Source organism: Mycosarcoma maydis, chromosome 12, assembly GCF_000328475.2.
Source record: "Mycosarcoma maydis chromosome 12, whole genome shotgun sequence".
In the NCBI taxonomy this organism is placed as follows: Eukaryota; Fungi; Basidiomycota; class Ustilaginomycetes; order Ustilaginales; genus Mycosarcoma; species Mycosarcoma maydis.
This window is the reverse complement of record NC_026489.1, coordinates 236204-259699: the sequence shown is the minus strand read 5'-3', so window position 1 is coordinate 259699 and position 23496 is coordinate 236204. Positions and strand designations below refer to the sequence as shown.

Sequence of the window (23496 nt, the reverse complement as noted above, 5' to 3'; positions counted from 1 at the left end):
ATCTTTGCGGTTCTTCCATTCCTCCCTCGGTCAGCTACCTGCTCTCTCGTACTTTTCGGTCTTGCACTTGCAACTACACGCTTCTCCGCAGGTTCGATTTAGCATCGTTTCGCACCAGTTTCTTGCCCTCCTGCCATCTTGTCGTCACTTCTCAGCCCCACCCATAGCTCAAGATGGAGTGCTCCTTCGGAATTACTGGCAAGGGCTATACCATCATCGCGTCGGACTCGAATGCAGCGCGTTCAATCGTCAAGATGAAGACGGACGTGGACAAGCAAAAGGTGCTCAGCGACCATCTTGTCATGGCATACTCTGGTGAACCAGGTGATACGCTCCAATTTTCCGAGTGGATCGAACGCAACAGCAGACTGTACAGCATCAGGTAAGTATCATACCCCGACACTGTCCTTGTGCTAAAGCTTTGCTCGATTCTGCCTGCTTATCCGTATCGACGAACAAGTATCAACTGACCCCTGCCGCCTCTCTCTCTCTCTCGTGCCTTTGCGCTCTGCATCTCTCGTCGCTCGTTGGAAGAAACCATGTGGAGCTCAGACCAAAGTCGGCAGCCGCATGGATTCGCAAGCAGCTTGCAGAGTCATTGCGTTCGAGAAACCCGTACCAGGTGAATTATCTGCTTGGTGGATTTGACTTGCCAAACTCTGAACCCGCACTATACTGGATCGACTACCTCGGCACGCTCGCCACTGTTCCTTTTGCCGCACATGGCTACGGCGCCTTCTTCGCCATGTCGACACTCGACCGCTACCACAGGCCAGACATGTCGCTCGAGGAAGGTCTCGACCTGTTGCGACGATGCATCAACGAGCTCAAACAGCGCTTCATCGTGGATCTCGGCACTTTTACCGTACGTGTCGTCGATCGAGAAGGCGCTCGTATCGTGCAGCTTTGAACTGTATCTGCTACTCGTTCTCGTAACCGTTTCACACGAGCATCTCTCGGCAGCTACAATCCGCTGTGCGTTTCCTCTATGTAATATTATCCATCTTGAACTCGGTTATGTGTGCCACCGCTTCGGACGACCCTGCATCATTCGGGCAAGAGAGCGTTTTCATTTTGGCTAGAGTAACGTCGAGTTGATAGGTTTTGCTTGGTAGAGTGGGCGAACTTGCACATCGGCCGATGCTGTACACGCGGATAAGTGACAATCATGAATTCTACGGCGGTCACTTGGAATGAAAGGTGCAAAAGTGTATCGACGATACACGACCATCGAGAAGGCCAGGCTTGTATACATGGACGAGGAGTCATCTAGCAGCTGCACAGAGAGAGATCTGGTCATATTTCAGCTCCTTCGCTGTGGCTGTCGGTGAGGTTGGCGTCATCGTTATCATCGGCATAGTCAAATGAATCAGTGCGAACCAATTCGTCTTGGTCCGCGTCATCGTGGTGCAAATCAACACGATTTCGGTCTCTGGACAACCGACCTCGCTCATCGTCTTGATCTTGTTCTGCTTCAACTTCGGTTTCTGGCGGCGGAGGAGGGTCTGGCGAGGTCATCGAGTTCAAGCTGTGTCGGTAGATGGCAGAGAAAGAAAGTGGGTGAGTATCAAGTAGATCGGCTACTCTGACCGTCTTGACTGGCGCAATGTGACGTCTAGTCTCACCAGCCCTGGTCGGAAAGCCTGATGTCGAGTCAATGTCGTCGGAAGCCTATTCCGATTATGCACTGACACGAAGTCCGTTCTTAAAAGCTTACATTCGAACGAGAGGCTCTGACGCCTTGCCTGCTTCGACCAAGCGTTGACGGAAGTCTTTGCGCAACACTTGCGTGTCAGAAAAGCTGGTGGATTTCAAATTCGTCGAGCATGCGAAAAGGTCAGAGTGAGAGCAAAGTTGTTAGTTACTGATCTCTCGGAAGCTGAGCCGTCAATCGTGAATGGCTGCCGACTGTATCGGTATAGATCGCTACGCTTGCCACTCACTGGTGTATCACGCAGAAACTGCGCAGCTTCAACCAGTCAATGTCTTTGTGGTTCTTGTCTATGCCTTCGATCTTGGGTGCAACTTTGAGTTGGTCGTCACCTCCCCACAGGTTGCAGCGTTGATGTGTCTCGGTCTGCGCTTTGGCGTTTGCCTTACTCTTGGCCTTGGCACAACCTTTTGGCGCGCCGAACCACTTGACAAAACTCGGCTCGCTCACTGCTGCCTTGAGCGCTCGAGCTTCCTGCGTGTCATTCAGGATATTTCGACGTATGATGGCCAAATCCTCTCGCTCCGGCTGCCATCGGCCTGCAGCAAAGAAGCTTTGTCCACCTGGCTTGATCAGGACGTGGTATCCTGCAAAGGGACCTTTTCTTCCACCTCGAGAGAATGAGGCCATCATATTTGTCTTGTATGGCGTCTTGTCGTTGGAGAACCGCACGTCTCTGTAGATACGGTAGACAAGGTCCTTTGTTGGAAGCCACGGGACAGTATCATCGACCTGTTCCATGATATCGTTCAACACGGCGTCGGCAAACTCGCCAAAGTTTTTCCAGCAGTATCTGTACACTGCATCATAGCGCGCAAACCAGTCTCTATCATTGTTGGCCTGCAAGTCGGTGAGAAAGTCGAGAACGTTGCGACTGAGTTCACCGCGAGCAACATGGCCGGTTTGCGGTGGACCCACCAGCTTGGCGACCACGCGAGTTTCTCCTGGAGCCCAATCGTTGCCGATGGTGACGCTCTTTGCTGCAGTGTGTTTGATCGGCACCGATACAGAGTTCAACTTGCGTCGTTTAGCGTCCGCCCTGCGCTTGCCAGCCTGGCTGTCCTCGCTCGCCTCATCGGAGGGTTCATCCTCAGCCACCGCACCATCGTCTGTGCTGGTGGATGCTCGGTCTTGCTGGTACTCGTCTTCGGTCAAATCAGCTGTTGAGTCGTCTTGATCAGACTCTTCTCGGTAGCTGAGGCGCTTGCCTACCGAGGCTCTTGCAGATCTTCGCGAAGCCATCAAGGCTCGTGCGCGACGCCGAATGCAGTGCTAAATTTGTACAACCGAACAACTGATGCGAGCTGTCCGTTGTCAAGCAAGAGATCGCAGAAGATTGCCCAAGCCCGCAAATGACTTTCACCGATTCAGAAGAACCGTCAGAGATGGGACGAGTGGTGCGCCGTTCCTGACATAGATCGTCTTTTGCTGCTCAGCTGAGACATTGTGAACCGAGCGAGCAGAATCAAACAATCACGAATCACGAATATGTCAACCGTCAACGGCACGGCATGGCTGTATGTGGTAACGTGTACGTTAGCCTCCACTTTCCATACTAAGTTCGAGACTCACAGACTCGTGACTGAAATTTGTGATTCGTGATTTACCGACAGAGCACCGAAATCGATGCTGCAAATTGCAAATTACGGTCGAAATGAAGGCTGCAAAAGTCCACTTGTTAGACGTGATAGAACGGGATCTGCTTGTCCGCTCTTGTCGATTATAACATTAATATTCGTGATATGCGATTCACGATTATTACTACAGATTTTCTTGTTTTTTTTTTTTTTTTTTTCCTACATGTACTGTACAGTATCATTTGTGGTTCACGATTGCTTGTTGTGACCGGCTATTGGATTGAGAACACCATCCAGTCACGAGTCGCACCTGGACAGAAGCGTAAAGACATCCTGTGTGTCAATCGTGAATTTCGCTCGAGGATGTACTCGTGACTGTATGTCCGTGTGCTCCTCCGTTTCAGTCGTCAGTCACGAGTGTGAGTTGGTTCTGATATGCGATCCAAGAAAGAGAATCACACAGTTGCTGTTAAAACTTGCAGGCAGATCGTGAATACGACCCATTCTTCACCCCCTCTTTCAAATGCAAGTGGTACTCTCTCTCTTTGCAAAGCTCTCATGTTGAAGACAAGGGGCAGTGCGATCAAGTTGCATCCCTCAGATCGATGGTCTGAGCGGATCTGGGAATGCTGCCGTCTCTCTTGACTGTGCGCGGAATCGTGAATTGGTGAATCAAGCAAGAATCACGAATCGCGAATCCCACTCAGAAAGGAGCAATTCACAATTCACAATTTTTAGAACTTCGCTTAAATTCCTGATTCACGATTGGCGAGTGAGTCGTCCACACGCCGCACAGAGAGGCCAGTCGTGAGTGTTTACAAAAAATTCAGCATCTCCTCATCTTGTCTCTCATCCACATCCATCCCCCTCGTCACCCTCTCACGATTCGTTTCAACTGTGGCTCGGTATCATGGTCTGAACTCGAGACTTGCTGCTTACCTTTAATCTGAACTCGAGCTGCGCTGTGCAGAAGCGACCTCATACGCGACTACCGGGTGCGGTCCGTGGTCAGACTGCGACCAGACGACATCCGTGATCGGCCAGCATCACAACCTCAGCGTCTTGATTTGCTTTGCCTCACCAAAATCACTAGCATTGAAACACGCTCTACTAACGGTAAATGACTACTTCACCGACTACAGCCATGTCACAGAGGGACCAGCGCGCCGCTATGCTGCTTGAACAAGGGCGCAGGCAGAAGGCAGAGCTCGAGCGCCTGGTCAAAAAGAGTTTTGCTCACTCTTCATCATCTGGCAACACCACCAACACCTCTCGAGCCGGTCGAATGCATCCAAAAGATGCGAGCGCAAAGTTGTTGCATCCAGAAGTTGACTTTGCCCGCAAAAATGTCCGCAACACTTGGCTCAACCTGCTCTTCACGTGCACCTTTACTCGCGAGGCGCAGTCGGTGGATGCATACATATGGTCCGACACTTGCTACAACCTCATCACTGCCTACCGCTCCTACATCTCAGCTGCACAGAAGGCCATTGACCCTGCTGTTCAGCCACCATCGCGACGGGCAAAGTCCGCTCCAGATGTAGCGCGTGCCAAGTCGGAATACCGCACTTTCTTGCTCGACGAGGAGCTGTTCTGGCATGAGTTGGTCGGCAGGCTTGTCCGACTCTTTTCTCTTGATGAAGCACGATCAAGCCTCGAAGTGCTCGGCATCGACGCCGACAAGGACGCCGATGAATCCGTTTCATCCTCGATGCCGCCCGATTCGTACGCATCGCGTGCCACACGTCAGACCAACGAGCCAGACGAGAGTCTGTCTCAAGCTGCTTTACTACCAGCCAAGCGCATCCACCTCACCATGCTGCTTCACAAATTCCTCGTCTTTTGCGGCGATCTAGCCAGATACCGCGAAATGTCGTCACGCGATAACGACATTGGCATACCCGGCGCCAAAACCGGCAAAAGCTCGCCCAAACACGACTTCAGCCGTGCGCGTGCCTTTTACGAACAATCGCGCCTCATCTTGCCAGATCAAGGCCAGCCGTCCAACCAGCTTGCTGTAGTATCGCTATACAATGCCGACACTTTTTCTGCGCTCTACTACTATTACCGAGCGCTTTGCGTCAAGACGCCTTTCGTCAAAGCCAAGATCAATCTCGAGAAGCTTCTGTCAAAGCCTACTTCCACATACCTAAAAGAGGCGGCACGATCCGACGATGGCGGTGACATACACTGGGATGCAGCCAAAGACCATCGAGCGCGCGATGCGCAGCTGGTAACGCAGCTTTCCAACAGCCTAGAGCAGGCTCAGCAGCTGACCGAAGCATGGACCGAACAGGTGATTGTGCTGCACGGCTTATTCTACCAACGCAGTCATCTCGAACACATCACGTACCTATCCAGTTCAGTGCTCGCCACTTTCTCCACATTGATCCGTGCACGAGCTCTGCGTGCCGATCAGATCGTGCAGTTTCTCGTAATTGCACTTTGCGCATCGTGGACGACACGGCTCTGGCGCGGTGCTCCTACCTTCTCTAGCAGAAGAGAATCGCCACGGCCGCCTTCCGACGGTTCCGAAGATCGACATCGTCCAAGGGCGGTTCGTGGCGAGCGTTCGTCCAAGAAACGCGCACCGTCGCCCGAAACGAGTCGTTGTGTCGAGTTCCTGGTCACAGCACACGTACTTGGCGTTTTCAGTGAGCTGACGGCAACAGACACGCTCGAAACTCGACAGGCCCTGGAAGCCCATGGCGAACTTGCGACAGCGCTTCGGCAGGCAGATGGGCCGTCAGCTCCCACACGTAATTTGACGGCTGTCGTGCGAAGGACGCTACCGGCGCTGCGCATTGTGACAAAGTGGACCAAGACGCATCTCGAGTACTTGCAGCGCATCGAAAAGCGAGCTCGAGACGCCATACAACGATACGGTGACACGGATCCTGACGTGGTGCGCTCGGATATGGAGGTGCTGCCGGCTTCTGAGCGACCGGATCAGCATCACGTCGCTTACGCAAGTACGCTGTCTTCGACGGACCGATGCTGGTCGCAGTATGTCGACCTGATCAACAGCCTTCGTTATGCTTTCCCGTTCGAGTCTCTACCCAACATTGGCAAGGTGGGCTCGGTTGGTGCGCCAGCACTCTGTCTAGAGGAGGACTTGGACATGCGAGGCTTTGCACCTACGCGCAAAGCTACTAAGTCGACCATCCCCGGTGGCACCACGGTCAACGTCGGGATGGGCGAGGCGTGTGCCAACATGGAAACGGTCAGACCGAGCCAAGTGCATCCGAACGAGGAGCAGCTGATGCGCATTGCCGACCTGATGATTGACGCCAAGGTGATTGCCGAGTCGGACGCAAGCCCGATCCATTTTGACGATATCAACAACGTGTTTGTCTTTGAGCGACAGAGGTCGACGACAACTGCAGGCAATAGCGCTTCGGCCAGCGCGGGTGCTTCTACGACACAGACGGTCCGACCAGTGTCGATCGATGATCCAGTCGAGGCGGCTATGCGTGCTGCGATGGATCATGCATCGAAGCCAAGCGGGGACACGGATGTTGACGGGATCGAGGAGTCGATGCGTAGTATCCATGTGCGAGAGAATGGCGCCACGACCGAGACTGGTGCCAAGACAGGAGCCGAACGGCTGCTGGTGCCGTCGCAAGTTAAGCACAAGACGTACCATAGCAACGATGATCTGGCTCGCCACTTATTCTCCGCATATCCGCTCGCGTCGCAGTCACCGTCGGGATCAGGCTCGAGCCAATTGTTGGCTTCCAGCTCCCATCCTTCCTCCTCAATGCACGGCGCTTCTGCGAATCCCCAAGATGGCTTTCTTCCCATGCCTTCAACACAGAAGGGGATCGGGCAGGTAGGAGCAGGCCATGGCGGCAATTACCTGGGCTCAGGAGCAAGCAGCCATTTACTTGCAAACGGAGCGCCGATCAGCTCCATCTGGGCACCGCCCAACGCGTCCGAGTTTGGCGGGGGCGTATCGAACCTGCCGCCTCACCTGCAACAGTATGCAAGCCGATCGCACACTTCCACCTCGGAGCTGGACCAACACGCATTGCAACATCAGCAGCATCAGGCGTACCAGCAGCAGCCACACTGGCAAAACGCTGGGCATTTGCTGCAGCAGCAGCAGCAACACAGCCGTTTTGCAGAGGTCTACAGTAACACGACGCCCGATCCGTTCAACCTCCACGGTTTCGGCGGGGCCCATTTGCAGCAGCCTTACCAGCCCCTGCAGCATTATCAAAGCTCGTACTCGCCGTCGCCTTTGCAGCAATCACAGCAGCAGCGTATGACGCCTCAGCCTGGAAACGCGCATGGTGATCGATTTGGATTTGGAGCTGGCCAAGATCTGTACTATCCAGGATCCACTGGAGGTGGCGACTCGTATCCGCCTCGCTTTTCGTAATCGAGCGTGGCTAGCGCACCATCATCGACCACGTTCCGTCTTTCGTGTCAGCGTCACCGAACAGCGATCATAGCTGCGCATGAGAAACATGTTCTAGCTCAACCCGAAGAGTCGATGAAAGTGTGTTTTTTTTGCCTTGACAAGTTTCTCACAACTCACGACTGGTCCGGCCAGCCGTGGGGCAACCCGAGGCGTTAGATTCGAGTATGAGTCAAGGAGTCGCGAGTATCAAACACAAAAGTGTTTTTTTTTCTTCTTCACTTCTTTCGTGCGAGACAAGTGCAAATTGAGCTTTAAGAAGATCTGAGAGCCAGACATGAGAGGAAAAAAGCAAGTTTGGCAGCGCGCAGTGGTTTGGTCTGGGGAGTGTGGGTCAAGTCAGTTACGAGTCGTGAGTCGACACGCTGCCACAAAAAGTGGAAAAATGCCAAAGCACAAAGCCAAAGCAGCAGCTTCCAAAAGCGCTTGCTCTTCCATCACACACTTAAGCAACACTGACGGCTTACTCACCATCTTGTTGACCTAGATCATCTCAACCCGGTCTTGACCGACGTCTCGCGACTGGATTCAGTTGCGCTTTCATCAGCTGTTTCAACGACTCTTTCGCGCGTGCAGAGTAGCCGCAATTCCGACTCGCAACTCGCAACCATGCCTACCGTTGGCGTCGACAAGGAGCACTTTTACAAGGCGCTTGGGCGCACGTATACAACGCAGGAGTTCGACGAACTGTGCTTTCAATTCGGTATCGAACTCGACGATGACACCACTGAAGAAGTGGCCAAAGCTGGACTGGGCGAGCGTGCTCAGCTCAAGATCGACATCCCCGCCAACAGGTACGATCTTCTCTGCCACGAAGGGATCTCGCGTGCGCTCAACGTGTTCCTAGGCAACATTGCTCAGCCTCAAATCAAGCTCAGCCAGCCGGAAAACATGATCGAGATCAAACTCAGCAAAGACGTAGCGCGCATCCGACCATACTTTGCCGGCGCCGTGTTGAGAAACGTGAGCTTCACTGCGGAGAGCTACGCCCACTTTATCGATCTGCAGGACAAGCTGCATCAAAACCTAGCTCGTCGTAGGACACTGGTCGCTATCGGTACGCACGACTTGGATACCATCTCGGCTCCCTTCTCGTACGAGGCGCTTCCGCCCAAGCACATCAAGTTTGCACCACTCAACAAGGAGCAAGAGTACGACGCTAGCCAGCTGATGGAGCTGTACGAGTCGGATAAGCACCTGTCGCGCTACCTGCACATCATCCGTGACAGCCCAGTGTATCCGATCATCTACGATTCCAACCGACAGGTTCTCTCGATGCCGCCGATCATCAACTCGAACCACAGCAAGATCACGCTCGATACGAAAAACGTCTTTATCGACACCACCGCGATTGACGAAACCAAGCTGGGCATTGTGATCAACATCATCGTCGCCATGTTCTCCCAGTACTGTGCAGAGCCGTTCACTGTGGAGCCTGTCAAAGTAGTATACCCGGATGGCAAGGTTAAGGTGACGCCGGATCTGAGCAACGTGCGCTTGCCGGCTTCGGTCGACTACATCAACCGATGCACCGGTCTGCAGCTTTCTCCGCAACAGATGATCGAGTATTTGAAAAAAATGGGTCACTCGGCCACGGTAGATGCGGACGCTCCCACTGAGAAGCTCATCGTAGATGTTCCTCCGACACGACCGGATATTCTGCACGAGTGCGATCTCATGGAAGACGTCGCGGTGGCGTTCGGCTTCGACAATCTGCCCAAGACGTTCCCTGCGACCAACACGGTTGCTGCTCCTCTGCCGATCAACAAGCTGGCCGACATTGTTCGACGCGAATGTGCGTATTCCGGGTGGATCGAGGTGCTTCCGCTCATCCTGTGTTCGCACGATGAGAACTTTGGCTGGTTGAAGCGCAAAGATGATGGCACAAGTGCGATTGTGCTCGAGAATCCCAAGACGGCCGAATATCAAGTGGTTCGAACGAGCCTTTTGCCGGGGCTCCTCAAGACGGTGCGAGAGAACCGCAAGCACGCGTTGCCATTGCGAACGTTTGAAGTCTCGGATATTGCCTTGAAGGATGCCGACGAGCTCGAGCGGTGTGCTCGCAATCAGCGACATGTCGGAGCCGTGTACTGCGACAAGACGGCGAGTTTCGAGGTGGTGCACGGCCTGTTGGACCGGTTGATGTTGAGCTTGGACATTGCGCGCATCCCAGCCTGCTCGACCGTAGCCGATAAAGGCTACTGGATCCAGCAAGACGTCGATAACCCCACATTCCTACCCGGTCGAGCCGCCACGATCCACGTCCGTCTACCGGCAACCACGTACAACCCTGGCTCTGCAACGCACCACGCGCATGCTCTCGACACCATCAAGCATGACCTCGAATCCTCGCTCCCCTCCCACACCGATCACGTCCTAGGCCACATCGGCGTCCTTCACCCACACGTCCTCAACAACTTTTCCATCGACTACCCCTGCTCCGCCCTCGAATTCATCCTCGACCCCCTCCTCTAACTTGTAGTCCAACCTCAAATCCATCCACCCCCTCTTCTCAATCTTGTCCATCTTCGCAGTCTTCGCATCTCTGACCACCAAGCGTGCCGCGTGCCGCGTGCCGACCAACCCAGCGACAAAGTGCGCTCACACTGCGTCTCCAAGCCACCAAGTCACCTTCACCAGTCCGCCAGTCCGCCAGTCAGCGCACCAACTCAGTGCCGCACAATCTTGGCGCACGCAGCACGTCCAGCAGCTACTATCGGAGCATGTATAGATTCACGTCAACACAATCGAGAATACACCTGTTGAAACCCATTGCTATAAAGGAAGAGCGACGCCGGTTCAGAGCAGGGAAAGCCGGCAAGCCGATCATGAGATTCGTGTCAAGCGAAAAGACCAGCGTGTCTAGAGCAGGTACGGTTGAGGTACGTCTGCCAGCACGAAACGGCCAAAGCAATGAGGCCAAAAGCGAAAACGCCAAACTCAGTTGACATAGTCTTCTACACCTCCACACTCGCATACAAGGACGCGATCGCCAAACGCATCATCGATCCTGGCTACGGGAGGCCAGAACTTGTTCTGCCTGAGCTCGTTTACCGGGAAGACGGCGCGCTCCCTGCTGTACGGTCGCTCCCACTTGTCCTCCGTGACCGCCTGCATGGTGTGCGGAGCATTCTTGAGCAAATTGTTGTCCTTTGGCTGCTTGCCCGCACGGATCTCCTCGACCTCATGACGAATCGAAATAAACGCCTCGATCAACCTATCGATCTCCTGCAGCGACTCGGACTCGGTGATCTCGATCAGCAAACCCGTCGAGATAGGCCACGAACACGTGGGTGGATGGAAGCCATAGTCAATCAGACGCTTGGCAAAGTCCATCACCTTGAGCCCAACGTCTTCGAATTCGGCCACGTCGATCAGCAGCTCGTGCGCGACACGCCCGCGGTCGCCTGTGTACTTGAGCTTGTAATGATCCTTGAGTCGGTGTGCGACATAGTTGGCGGCGAGCAACGCCGTCTCGGTCGACTTTTTGAGTCCTCCCCATCCGAGCATCTTGATGTAAGCCCACGCAATCGTGAGAATCGAAGCCGATCCCCAAGGAGCAGCAGAGATCGGGTTGATCGCCATCTCGCCACCCGTAGAGGCAAGAGGGTGACCAGGCAAGAAGGGTGCCAGGTGCTCGGCGACGCAGATCGGTCCCACACCAGGTCCTCCACCACCGTGTGGAATTGAGAAGGTCTTGTGCAGGTTCAAGTGGGTCACATCGGCACCCATGATGGCCGGGTTGGTGAGCGCCACTTGCGCCTGCAGGTTGGCACCATCCAAGTACACCTGACCGCCGTTATCGTGGACAACCTTGAAAGCCTCTTGGATATCCTTAAAGTAGCATCCGGTGGTAGCCGGCTCGGTGATCATCGTGGCCGCCAGCTCGTTTTTGTGCAGTTCGGCTTTCGCTCGAAGGTCCTCAAGATCGATCGAGCCGTCAGGCTTGGTCTTGACAGGCACGACTCGCATACCAGCCATGATCGCCGATGCGGGGTTGGTACCATGAGCCGAAGTGGGAATCAGGCAAACGTCGCGCTTGCCTTGACCCTTGGACTCGTGATAGGCACGGATGACCGAAAGACCGGCAAACTCACCCTGTGCACCCGAGTTGGGCTGCAGCGAAACAGCGGGAAAGCCGGTGATCAGGCAAAGGTCACGCTCAAGTTCTCGGATAAGAACGTCATAGCCCTGAGCTTGGTCTTCGGGAGCAAACGGGTGAAGCTGCGAAAATTCGGGCTTGGAGATGAGCATCATGCTAGAGGTCGAGTTGAGCTTCATCGTGCACGATCCAAGCGGGATCATGGCGTGTACGAGCGATAGATCCTTGGCCTGAAGTGAGTGAATGTAGCGGAGCATCTGTGTTTCGCTGCGGTGCGCCGAGAAGACGGGCTGCTGGAGGAATTTCGAGGTACGAGCAAAGTCGGGGACGGGCGGCAGATCCGACGATTCAGCAGTTGCGTTGTTGGGACGGACCTTGACAGGCGTCGAGATGGTCAGCGTCTCGGTGGAGGCAGCGTCCAGGCCGATACGAGAGGCAATCTCGATCAGGTCCGCAGGCTTGTAGGGCACCTCGCCAGTCTTGGCGGGCTTGAGGGCATAGGCAAAGACGTTGAGCACGTCGGTAAGCTCCTCGATGCTGACTGTCTCGTCGAGTGTGATGCCGATTCGGGTGTCGCTGATCCTGCGCAGGTTGATCTCGGCTTTCTTGGCCTCCTCATGAATGCGTACCGCACCGATACCGGCCTTGCTGAGGTCGATGGTGAGCGTGTCGAAAAAGGCACCGTCGCGATTGACAACGCGGACGCCGAGCTCGGTGAGCTCGTGCTTGAGCAGACGGGTAAGCGCATGCGTCTTAGCAGCGATCTTACGCAGTCCATCGGGGCCGTGGTAGACGGCGTACATGGCCGACATGTTGGCGAGAAGCGCCTGGGCAGTGCAGATGTTGGAGGTGGCCTTCTCACGGCGAATGTGCTGCTCTCGCGTCTGAAGAGCGAGTCGGTAGGCGGGCCCACCGCGAGCGTCCTTGCTGAGACCTACGAGACGACCGGGGATCTTGCGCTTGATCGAGTCACGAACCGCAAAGAAGGCGGCGTGAGGACCACCGAAACCAGGAGGCACTCCGAAGCGAGCAGCGTTTCCAAGAGCAATGTCGGCGCCCCACTCACCGGGAGGCTTGATCATGGTAAGCGCAAGCAGATCGGTGGCAGCAATCACCATACCTCCGAAACCCTTGATCTCGTTTGCAAGCGCTTCCCAGTCGGTGATGCGTCCGTCGACGTCAGGGTACTGAACAAGGGCACCGATGATATCGTCGCGTGGAATCTGATCGGCAGGGGGCAGACGGTGGCCTTCTGGAGTACGGAGATCGGTGGCGACCACATTGATGCCGAAACCCTTGGCTCGCTGACGAAGCACAGCGAGGGTCTGGGGTAGAACCCCACGATCGACGAGGAAGGTCTTTCTCTTGCTCTTTGTTTGACCATAAGCGAGAATCATGGCCTCGGCAGCGGCGGTGCCTTCGTCGAGAAGCGAGGCGTTGGCGAGGTCGAGACCGGTGAGTGACTTGACCATGGTCTGGAAGTTGATAAGCGACTCCAGACGGCCCTGGGAGATTTCGGGCTGGTAAGGAGTGTAGCTCGTGTACCAGGCGGGGTTTTCAAGGACGTTGCGGAGGATGACGGGAGGCACGAGCGTGTTCTGGTAGCCCATACCGATGAGGCTCTTGAAGGGACGGTTCATCTTTGCGATTGTCTCTGCGCGCTGAGCGAGCTCGCTCTCGGAGAGAGGCTTGATCTGGTCGTAGAAGGAAGCGTCTTGAGCGAGACGGACGCTAGGCGAGACAGTGTCAGCTATGAGCTGCTCCATCTCCGAGTAACCGAGCGCCTCGAGCATTTTGGCCGAGTCGTGATCGCGAGGGCCGATATGGCGAGACTCAAAGGTATCGAGAGGAGCAAAGATAGACTTGGCGACGTGGCGAGCGCCCAGCTCGGGCGCATTCTCGGTAGAGCTCAGCGTGGCGAGGCCACGGCGTTGTGCGCGCACAGCTGCTGGAGCGGCAGCGACCGTGTAAAGACGAGCGTTGGAGCCTAGGGTAAGACGCAAAGTCGCGGCGAGTGGCGTGCTTCGGATAGACCGAGAAGCGACGACGCGCGATCGGACGAGGAGCGAAGGAGCCATCATTGTTTGCGTGCGATGCCAGACGGAAGATCCGAATGGCTCTGGAGGGCCCGACGAATGCTATCTGGCGATGGCGACCTGACTGACACGCACGCTGGGTACAGCCAGCCTTTGGAATACGGACGAGCGGAAGAGGTTGACCGCGACTCGACTTTATTCGTTGCGAGTACTTGCTGCTAGCGTTTGCGTCTTGGCTTTTGCGGCAGGTCCGTGATGATGATGGTGGCAAAATGAGTAGAAGGAGCTGGTTGATCTTGAGCGTACAATTCCAGAACAAAATTTGTGATTGTTTTTGTGGGCTATCTCTACGGTCTGCTCATTCCCACGCTTCAGGAAACGTTTACACCGGCACTCGTGACTGCTCATCGTATCACTAGATTCACGATTTGCTCAGTTGCAATCGTGAATTGTGAATCGTGAATCACGAATGGCGCGTAAGAGCTGCAGCAGGATAAGAACAGCCCCACGCTGTGGCTATATCCGGCTCGTGTTTCTATGGCTTTGAAAGCCAAATCGAAAACATAAAGACCCTTCCGACTGTCACTCTGTCTGGTGACTCTGTGCTGTTGTGCATTGTCGTGCATCCAATCGTGAATCGTGAATGCCGGGCAGAATTTGATAATAAATTTACCTCTCACTCTGTGCGCAACTGGCCGGAGTGCAGATATCCGACACTAAGCTGCAGTCGCAGTGCTATAAGTTAGTATCACCTTAATTCCAAGATAACGCGGCGCTTCGAAAGCTTCCAACCAACGCGAATCTTGTATGAACAGCGGGCATGGCACAAGAATCACGAATGCCTTTGGTGGGCGATCTACTCGTGCCTGAGCCGACTTGCACTTTTCACAATTTGCAGACCAGGGCAGCACGTATTACAGAAGAACCACAATACTTGACATAACAGCACGTTTCTCATTCGTCAGCGACACAAGCCTGGACAGTCTCGCCACATTTACGTTGTAGCAGGCGGCTTTATCCGCTTTTCAGTCTCAAGAGGTGTCAGCCGAGTTCTCACACCGAGCGCTCGACCAAAAGCGAAATCGGCGCAGCCGCGCGTTTTTCTTTTCGAGTGCACCGCGCATTCACGATTAACTTAGCAGCCTTCACGCTTGCCTCTTTTAGTAATCTCAACTGCCTCTAATGGTAGGTGGAGAGATCTTTCTTATCACATCTATTCTGTGATTCAGTGATTGTCGTCGCCGTTTCTATCCGATTCTAGTCGTCCTTTGCCGCACCACATCCAGTCACGAGTTGGTTGCTTGTTTGCCACTTGCGCCAGGCATGTGGGTTCAGCACGTTTCCTTAACAAGAGTTTCCAGCCAGAATCACCAATGCACTCGTGACTGATGCTGCGAATCAACAGCGTCGATCAGCCAGCCACACACCGACCGAGGTGGCTTGCACCACATGGACCGGCAAATCCGATGTTGCCCTTTCTTCCGCTTCCCCCTTCAGGGTCCAGACCGACTTTTTTAGATACGACGTGTTAAGCCATCATCCCAACTCTGCTTCGGATGGCCATCAGCCATTCACGATTCACGATTCACGATTCACAATTTCCAAAGTAGGGACTCACGATTCCCAGACACTCGTGGCTGACGACTTGAGACATGCACGATCCATTTGTAGCATCCGTGATACCTTTTGACAGTTGTGAATGCATTGGCAACGATGACTGCACCACACGTCGTCTCATATACCAAAACTAGGATACTGATTTGCCAACTTCCTGAGCTCGGTATCGCAGTCAACGATGCTGATCTTCTTGCCCGCCAACACCATGTATGTCTGATTCTGTGGCCCCTTGGTCTTGGCGGTGCCCTGTCGACTCGCGGTCCACGTCTTACCGTTGCTCGAGCGCGAAAACGTTTCTACCACTCCGTGACGACGCATGAGTTCCATCGCTGATACGCAGTGTGCATCGGCTACTACTTGAACGTCCGGCTCCATCTTGTTCGCTGCGTCCTCGAGCGAAGACTGTACGGTCAACGTCGGTCCATCCAGGTGCAGAAATCGAACCGCCGGATCCTCGTCTTGCCCTTTTCTTTTGGCAATGCGGTCGTAGTCGTTGAGAATGCGCTGTGTTCGACGCAGCACTTGCCACGCGTCTTCGAGTGCATCAACAGGATCCGATTCCGGTGCAGCTAGTGTCGGCCCAGTGGTTGAGGGCACTCGCTCGATCAGCACCAACGTCAGCAAGCGTCGTGTGGTGAACGAAACCCGATATTCGTCACACTCGAATGGATCTTTCTGCAGCAGCGCCAGACTCTCATACGAGATAGTCACATCACTCTCTCCAACATAGCATCGAAAACTCTGGAAAGCCTGCGGTTGCTCGTAGCCCCACCCATCCAGCTCAAAGTCGTGGTGCTCCGATTGCACCGACGCACCACTGAGCGACGTATCCACCGGCTCAGGTGTATCCTTACAGTCGGCATTTGGCTTTTCGAAGGCGCTGTGCACGATGCAAGCAGCAGTAGCCAGCTTTGGAGAGGCTGCTGCTGCATCAGATCGCAGAGCTTTCGTGTTGTACCACGCCGCCGAAGTCACCGAGATCGATGGAAATGCTTTAGCGCTCGCACTTGTGCGGATCGATGCGGCGTCCGAGGCATGTGTCTCGTTTGCAGGCGAGATGGCGCCGCTTTCTGATGACTCAGTCGGTACCGAATGTGTGTCCAGCTTCAACGCTTGCCCTTTCTGCTGACCAGCCTCCTTGTCATCGACCGACGAATCAGCTCCCGAATTGTTCGCTGGTTGCATCGCTGGCATCACTTGTCTCGCTGTCATGGCTGCATCTTGGTCGACACCTAAAGCCTCTGCCAATTGGCTGACATCCACCTCAGGCTCCAAGATCGACACTTTGGTTACCACGCTGGCGTCTGCTTCCGCTCCGTTCGTATCGAACGACGCATCCGCGAAGCGGTCCGTATCAGAGACGTCTGCATCCTGTGCAGGATTAGACAGGGTGTTCTGGACCGACGTATCGGCCTGGTCCTGCTGCACGCTACCAGTCGATGCTTTCGTTAGCCCAAGCGAAGCGCTGACGCCACGGACAACCAGTTCGGCGCCATTCCACATCTTGCCTCCTGCCTCTTGTATGGGTATAGCGTCCTTCAATCTCTGTTGAAACAGGTGCAATGGACTCGATGACTCTCGCCCTTCTCCCGCACTCGCATCTTTGCCATTGCTAGGCGCTTCTACCGGCGAGGAAGAGCAAGGCGCTGCTGCTTCAGCAACGCTCGTATCAGCTTCAATGTGTTCAGAGGTGACAATCGAAAGGTCCGCAACCTCAGGATCATCCTTCGGCATCCCATCTGCAGCCGCTTTACTATCCGTATCGCTCTGCATTGAAGTATCAGCGTTGCCACGAAGTCCGAGCTTCCCTAGACCACTAAAAATGCTTCCCCAATTCGACCATTTTGTCGAGTCTTCCGAGGTGGAAGAAGTGAAGCCCGATGCGCTTGTCACACGTTGTTGCACGGTAGGCGAAGAGACGACGCGCTTTTTGTTGGCGCCGCCAGCAGAGAGCAGACCGTTGCGCATGTCTCGTTTGTTCATGTTAGTACTGGCGCGTTCTCGTATCGCCCCAGAAGTTCCGCGTTTGCGTGCATCGCTGGTGTTCGAGACCGAGGCGGCGCGAATCAGATCTCGTTCCCGTTCGAGTCCTGTAAGGTGGCTGACTACCCGTCGAAGTAGCTCAGCTTTTGTTTGCGGATCAATGACCTGCTGTGACGGAGAAGAATCGTTTGGCTTGGTGTTCGCCTTGGTTCGGCTGAGAGCAGATCTTGAATCGTCATCTCCCTCTTCTTCGTCTTCCGACTCGAGACAACCAGCGTCGGTGGGTGGCCACAGGATCAAAGTATCGGACAGCACCACCACATCCCGCTCCCCGTGCTTTCCGCTTTTCAGCTTCTTCGCCGTATCTGACCCCATCAGCTGTATCAACTTGCTCCGAGGGGCTCGAGGAACCACCGGAAAGCCCTCGATACATTCGGTGAACAAACTTGGCTGCTCAACCACATCTGCGTTGGTCGCTAGCTCGAGATCCCAGCTCCATGCCCAAACCGAGAAGTACTTTTCCAGCGACCTCTCCAAGCCTGCTCTGCCTGCCTTTTGCGACAATACGTGGGCAGGACATCCATTGAGCAGTACCCAGTCTGCCCATGCGCGTCGAATGCTTTCTTCTAGCCAAGCGTCTGGTAGCAGCGCATCGTGGTGGTCCATGCTTAGCTTGGCGTTTGACTCTGCAACTGATGGTGGCGATCTTATACTGTAGGGAAGATCAATGCTTGCATGTACCCATATCCCCGGCTCAACCTCGACAAGCAACATGCGGCGTTTACTCGAGTGAACGTTCCACGATCGACCTTTGCCGTTGCTCTGCACTTCGGCTGGTCCACTACCGTTAGGTTTTGAGACCATATTGCAGAACTCGACCATACCTTTTGCTACGCCGATTTGTCGCAACATTCGATCTTTGAGAGCAGCACGAGCTCTACTGGTGTAGAAGAGGATCTGCGAAGCTTCGCGTGCTGTCTCTCGTGCTTCTTGGTCCGCGCTGGTAGAAGTATGGGATGCATCTTGATTTGGCGGTTCGCTGGCTCGCTTGTTGGGGGGTCTAAGCGCGGGGCAAAAGATCGTGAAGTAGGAAAGCGAGGCTGGCTTAAATGTGACGTGTGATGATGACGAAGAAGGGGAAGCAGCAGACGCGCCGAGGGAGGAAAACGACGGTAGGAATGACATGCTGCCGAACGATCTTGGCTTCCCCTAAACAGCATAACAGGTGAACCGGCAATCAAAGGTCTTTCCACAAGGACGATTGCCGGACGAAAGCGATGCGATGACCCCAGCTGAGCAGCGGCAATCCGGCGGCCACTGATGATGGTCAGGTTCAAACGGTTGCTCCTGCTAAATGCTCAGGTGTTGGAGTGGAGGAAACACATCCGTAATTCACGATTGAAAGCACACACGCACCGCACCGCACCGCATCGCGAATTTAGCCGGACCCTGAGAACAAACATAAACTAACTTTCACACAAACCAATCGTGAATCACGAATATCCCACCTACGGCCTTGGACCAGACACAAACAGCAAAAGCATAGCAAAGTGGTGCATTGGCATAATCAAGCGCATGTTACACTGTATATTTACATGGACGGCGACATCCTTTGCGATGGCACCGAAATGACGGCATCTGGACACGGAAGTTGTGGTCTACGTGGCAAAGCTGCGCAGGCCCGAAGCGAGCTTTCCCACCTCGGAAATCTGTGTGATCTTGCAGAGCGTGCCCTTGAATTCGGGCAGATATCGAGCGCCTGTGAGTGGGTCTGTCACCGAGCCAGCACCTGTAGCAGTGATCAGACGGAAGCTACCTGCGCATATGACAAAGTTCTGCTCGAGAGGGTCGTAGCCAGGCACGTCAACAGCGTCGCGAGGGCTGCGCTCGGCCAACGAGATGATCTGTTGCGCCTTTTGAGCCACAGCAGGAGCAGGCGATAGATCCATGAGTCGCTTGGCAAAGCTCGCTGCCATCGCATAGTTGTTGACTTTGCGAGCTTCGGTCATGGCGCTGCGGAGCGCCAATGTCTGATGCTGCGGCTGCAGCTGGGTGTGGGTGAACAGCGCGGCAAGCTCGAGGTTACGAGCGACATTGTCTGGCTCGGCGGTAGCAAGCTTACGACGGCTGAGCTCGATCGAAACACCGAGAATGTACTCTCGGCAGAGCACAATCAAGTCTTGAATCTCGGTCGCCTCTGCTTCGGTAGACGCTGGCGTCAGCACAAGCTGATGCAACAGGCGACGGAAGATGGTCTCAGCCTCGGCAAGCTTGTTGGCGCTGACGGCACGGTAGCCATCCTGCAGATCGCCAGAGGCAAACGCTTTGACAGAACGCGGCGAGGTAGGGTGCGCTTTCGTCACCTTTCCGTCGCTTGCTTCGTTATTGCGTCGTAGATGCACCTCGATGGGACCGGCGCTCGGCGCAGCGGGAAGGTAGCTGCGTGCAGCCAGGTACGACGAGAGGAACAGCGCCTTGAGCGGGGCGAAGTCGACAATACCTGCCTGCCTCGAGAGCAACGTCATTGCTGTCTCGAACGAGCCTGCTGCGGCATGGTCGGCAGCAACTGGCGAATTGCGCAGCCAGTGTTCGGCTTCAGAGCTTCCGGCAGCCAATCCTTCCAACGTCTCTTGAAGCGGGGCTACAACAGCAGCCTCCTCTTCCGGCATTGCGACCTCTTCCTCGGCCAGATCCCACGCCTCGTCGGCCTCGCCAAAGTCCTCAGGCGCAGCGTCGAAGGCTTCTTCTTCTTCCTCCTCGGACTGCTCCAGTGCCTCGCCGTCGAGCCACGACTCGATATCATGCGTCTTGGTGCCGTTGATTGCGTTGTCCTTGAAGATGGGGCCACCGTCGTTGCCGGCAACGAGAGCACGGTCAAAGTAGCTCTGCTCGCTACTCAGGATGGGCCAATTGTGAAGGTATGCCTGCGAAACAGCGGTGGGAGGCGCCAGCTTGGATGTTCCCTCGCCGAGATCGAGATGTCGGTCGACCTCTGCGGCTTCCTCTTCCATGCCAGCTTGCGAAGCGATGGCAGCGGCGCGGTCGTCGAGCCCGTTGGACTTGGCAGCAGCATAAGCCAGCGCCTCCAACCCAACATCGGAAAGCACACTGCTGCGCGCTTCGGCGTTGCCAAGGTAGAGCGCGTTGTGGAAGCGGCTCAGATGGTCGCCACGCTTGTCAGCAATGACCGACATCTTGGCAAGCTTGTCTGTGTTTCCCGTGATGAGGTAGAGGAAGCTGAGCTTGTCGAAACTCTTGGTTCGCTGGTAGGCACGCTCGACAATCTTGTGATTACCCTGACGAAGCGCAGCGGTTGCCAGTCGGTTCCACACCTCATCGACGTTGAGCGACTCGGCGGTCTCCAAGGCAACATCGAGATTGCCGCACTCGATGGCGAGGTCGAAGCGAGTGCTCTTGTCCTGGACGAAATGGAGGGCGATTTCGGGGTAGCCCTTCTTCTGCAAAAAGGCGATGATGGCCTGGCCGACAAGGTTGCTGTTCTTGATGATGGTGAGAACGTCATCGTACTTGCCCTGAACGAGCGCGAGCTTGAAGCGAAACTCGGTGGGATCGATGGTTATGTTCTGAGGACGGGCGAGACGGTCAAGGCATGAGACGGTCTTGCCCTTGACACGGGTAAGGTAGACGGGCTGCTCGAGCGTCTTGATGATGCCGTTGTCGCCCTGGGGAAGCGCGTACTTGATGTGGTTGAGGGTGCTGTAGAGAAGCACGCCACTTTCGTCCCAAGCAGCGCTCTTGATGCGGATGGTCTCGTGAATGAGATTGCTCGAGGCAAACAACTTGTCGGCGAGCGTGATGGTGTGCTTGCTAAGCAGCGCGACCATGCTGCCGTCGATGCTCCAAACGACGTATTTGACGGGCGGACTGGTGAGCTCGGCAAGCGTCTTTTGCTGTTGGATGTCGTAGAGGACGACGCCAGTGGCGGTGCTGAGGATGAGGCTGGCGGTGCCGCCGAAAAAGATCTCGTTGGTGGGCTGCGGAGGCGTGATGGTCTTGGTGACGGTGTTGTTGAGGTCGCGGATCTCGATGGTCTGAGCGGCCTTGTCGAGCACGGCGAAACGGTTGCGAGCGACAAAGATGGCGCTAGAGCCTTGACCACGCTTGCCGACGCTCGAGGACTCGGCCAGGTCGCCTCCAGCCTCGCGAGGAAGGGGAGCCACATCGAAGGTACCCTGATCGCCGTTGACCGAGGTGACGATCACGGAACGCTCTGCGGGGTTGAAGCTGAGCGTACGAGGCGGCACGTACTGGTTGCCGAGACGCTTAACAGTGAGGAGGGCGTGATCGGCGCCGGTGCTGTAGTCGAGCGAGCGGACCTGCTTGTCACGAATGTAGTAGAGCGTGTTTTGGTGCACCGAGAAGGCTGGACGCTCGCGCTCGAGCTTGAAGACGATGAGACCGTTGTCGTGACCGGCGGCAAAGAGGTTGAGCGTGGGATGGGCGGTAAGCACCCAGAAACGGTCGCTCTCTCTGCGGAAGGTCTGTACGGCGGTACGTTTGCCCATGTCCCAGACGCGGATGGTCTTGTCCTCTGCGTCCGAGATGATGAGCTCGTGTCGAGGGTGGAAGAGTGCGCAAGAGACATTGTTGAAGTGACCGCGGCAGGTGTCGACTTCCCAGGCTTTGGTGTCGGACATTCTCCACAGCTTAATTTGGCGATCGTCACCGGCCGAGACGATGAGGGGTAAAGTGGGGTGGAACGAGGCCCAGTTGACGCCGCGGTCGTGGCCTTCGAGGACGTACTTGACCATGGCGTCGGTATTGCCAAAGAGATCAGCCTGGCCGCTGTTGGCTCGTGCGATCTGCTCTTCGATGCTCATGGGCTGAGCGGAGGTGTTCTTTTTGCGCAGAGCGCTGATGTCCCAAACGCGCACAGTCTGGTCCATGGAAGCCGAGACGATGAGGTCCTCCTTGGGGTGGAACTGAGCGCACATGACGTAGTGGTTGTGACCGGTGAGAATGGAGATGCACGTACGACTTTGCCAATTCCAGATGCGAATGGTTTGGTCGTCCGAGGCACTGAGGATCCAAGGATGTTCATGGTGGAAGAAGACGGTGCGTACGTAGTCGAGGTGGCCGTTGAGAGTGAAGAGACATTTGCGCGTCTTGTGGTTCCACACCTTGATCTTGTAGTCGTCACCACCACTGACTAGCAGCGGCTGCGAAGGATGAAAACAGATGCCACGAACTGGACCATCGTGCTCCTCGAGGCGGTCGTAGATGGTACCGGTCTGGTAATTCCAGAGCTGGATCGAGCCATTATGAAGGGATGAAGCGAGGAGCGGGAGGCGCGGGTGGAAGGCTATGCCTTTTACGCGGTTGGATTTTGACTCGAACTTGGTGAGCATCTGCATGTTGGGCGAGATGCTTGCTCGAAAGAGTCGAGCGGCTCTGTGAAGAAGAAGAAACGGTGGAGTCGAAGTTGCTAGACTTGCAGAATGCACTCAGATGTCGTGAACCGAGCCAGAACGGCGTTGGAAGTAGCAGCCGTCAGCGGAAACCCAGCTACCTGCTTGTGACGAATGACAAAGGAACAAAGGAGAAAGGAGAAAGGAGAGATGAACGGCGAAGAGCAAGTAACAGGGAGATGTTGACTTGCAAGGATGTATGTGTGTGGTGTGTGTGCGATCTTTGGAAGAGATGGTATTCGTCTAATCACGAATCGCTTCGTGCCTGCTTAGCTCTGCTTGATTCACCAAAGTCACAGAGTTGGGCTGTCTAACTGCCACGTCCCGACAAGTCACAGAGTTGTGAGTGTGCAGACGTGTCTCTCTGCTAACTTAACGGCAAGTTATGTTGGAGAATATTAGGAATTGTGAATGGCCTGTGCTTGGCGCCTCTGGAAAGCTTTGTGCGTTGTGCTGTCTCTCTTATTCTATTCACGATTCATGATTCTCTGGCTGGGGTTACGCTTTTGTGTTCTTCCTGTGCGGTTTTGCGTTCGCGTCTGATCCGTCACGAGTCGTGGTGGGCTGTACCATTTGAAATTCATTCGAATCGTAAATCGGTGAATTCCGAATCACGAA

At 55.0% G+C, this 23496-nt stretch overlaps 7 protein-coding genes across 7 annotated transcripts; 3 read left to right on the top strand and 4 right to left on the bottom strand.

The window, feature by feature from the left end:
* Positions 1-173: 173 nt before the first annotated feature.
* On the top strand, positions 174-910 carry UMAG_04179 (putative multicatalytic endopeptidase complex chain PRE1; the record flags this gene model as incomplete). Its single annotated transcript, XM_011392364.1, has 2 exons — positions 174-382; positions 535-910. The coding sequence occupies 2 exons, from the start codon at positions 174-176 to the stop codon at positions 908-910; spliced, it is 585 nt and encodes a 194-aa protein (XP_011390666.1).
* A 386-nt stretch (positions 911-1296) lies between these two features.
* Positions 1297-2953, bottom strand: UMAG_10893 (uncharacterized protein; the record flags this gene model as incomplete). Its single annotated transcript, XM_011392494.1, has 3 exons — positions 1297-1528; positions 1718-1801; positions 1944-2953. The coding sequence occupies 3 exons, from the start codon at positions 2951-2953 to the stop codon at positions 1297-1299; spliced, it is 1326 nt and encodes a 441-aa protein (XP_011390796.1).
* Positions 2954-4432: 1479 nt separating this feature from the next.
* Positions 4433-7672, top strand: UMAG_04177 (uncharacterized protein; the record flags this gene model as incomplete). Its single annotated transcript, XM_011392363.1, has 1 exon — positions 4433-7672. The coding sequence occupies one exon, from the start codon at positions 4433-4435 to the stop codon at positions 7670-7672; it is 3240 nt and encodes a 1079-aa protein (XP_011390665.1).
* Positions 7673-8320: 648 nt separating this feature from the next.
* UMAG_04176 (putative phenylalanyl-tRNA synthetase subunit beta) lies at positions 8321-10186 on the top strand (the record flags this gene model as incomplete). The annotated part of the gene is made up of 1 exon (XM_011392362.1): positions 8321-10186. The coding sequence occupies one exon, from the start codon at positions 8321-8323 to the stop codon at positions 10184-10186; it is 1866 nt and encodes a 621-aa protein (XP_011390664.1).
* Positions 10187-10651: 465 nt separating this feature from the next.
* On the bottom strand, positions 10652-13891 carry UMAG_04175 (putative glycine decarboxylase subunit P; the record flags this gene model as incomplete). Its single annotated transcript, XM_011392361.1, has 1 exon — positions 10652-13891. The coding sequence occupies one exon, from the start codon at positions 13889-13891 to the stop codon at positions 10652-10654; it is 3240 nt and encodes a 1079-aa protein (XP_011390663.1).
* Positions 13892-15583: 1692 nt separating this feature from the next.
* On the bottom strand, positions 15584-18634 carry UMAG_04174 (uncharacterized protein; the record flags this gene model as incomplete). Its single annotated transcript, XM_011392360.1, has 1 exon — positions 15584-18634. One exon carries the CDS (start codon positions 18632-18634, stop codon positions 15584-15586), a length of 3051 nt encoding a protein of 1016 aa, XP_011390662.1.
* A 473-nt stretch (positions 18635-19107) lies between these two features.
* UMAG_04173 (putative coatomer complex subunit alpha) lies at positions 19108-22824 on the bottom strand (the record flags this gene model as incomplete). Its single annotated transcript, XM_011392359.1, has 1 exon — positions 19108-22824. The coding sequence occupies one exon, from the start codon at positions 22822-22824 to the stop codon at positions 19108-19110; it is 3717 nt and encodes a 1238-aa protein (XP_011390661.1).
* Positions 22825-23496: the final 672 nt, after the last annotated feature.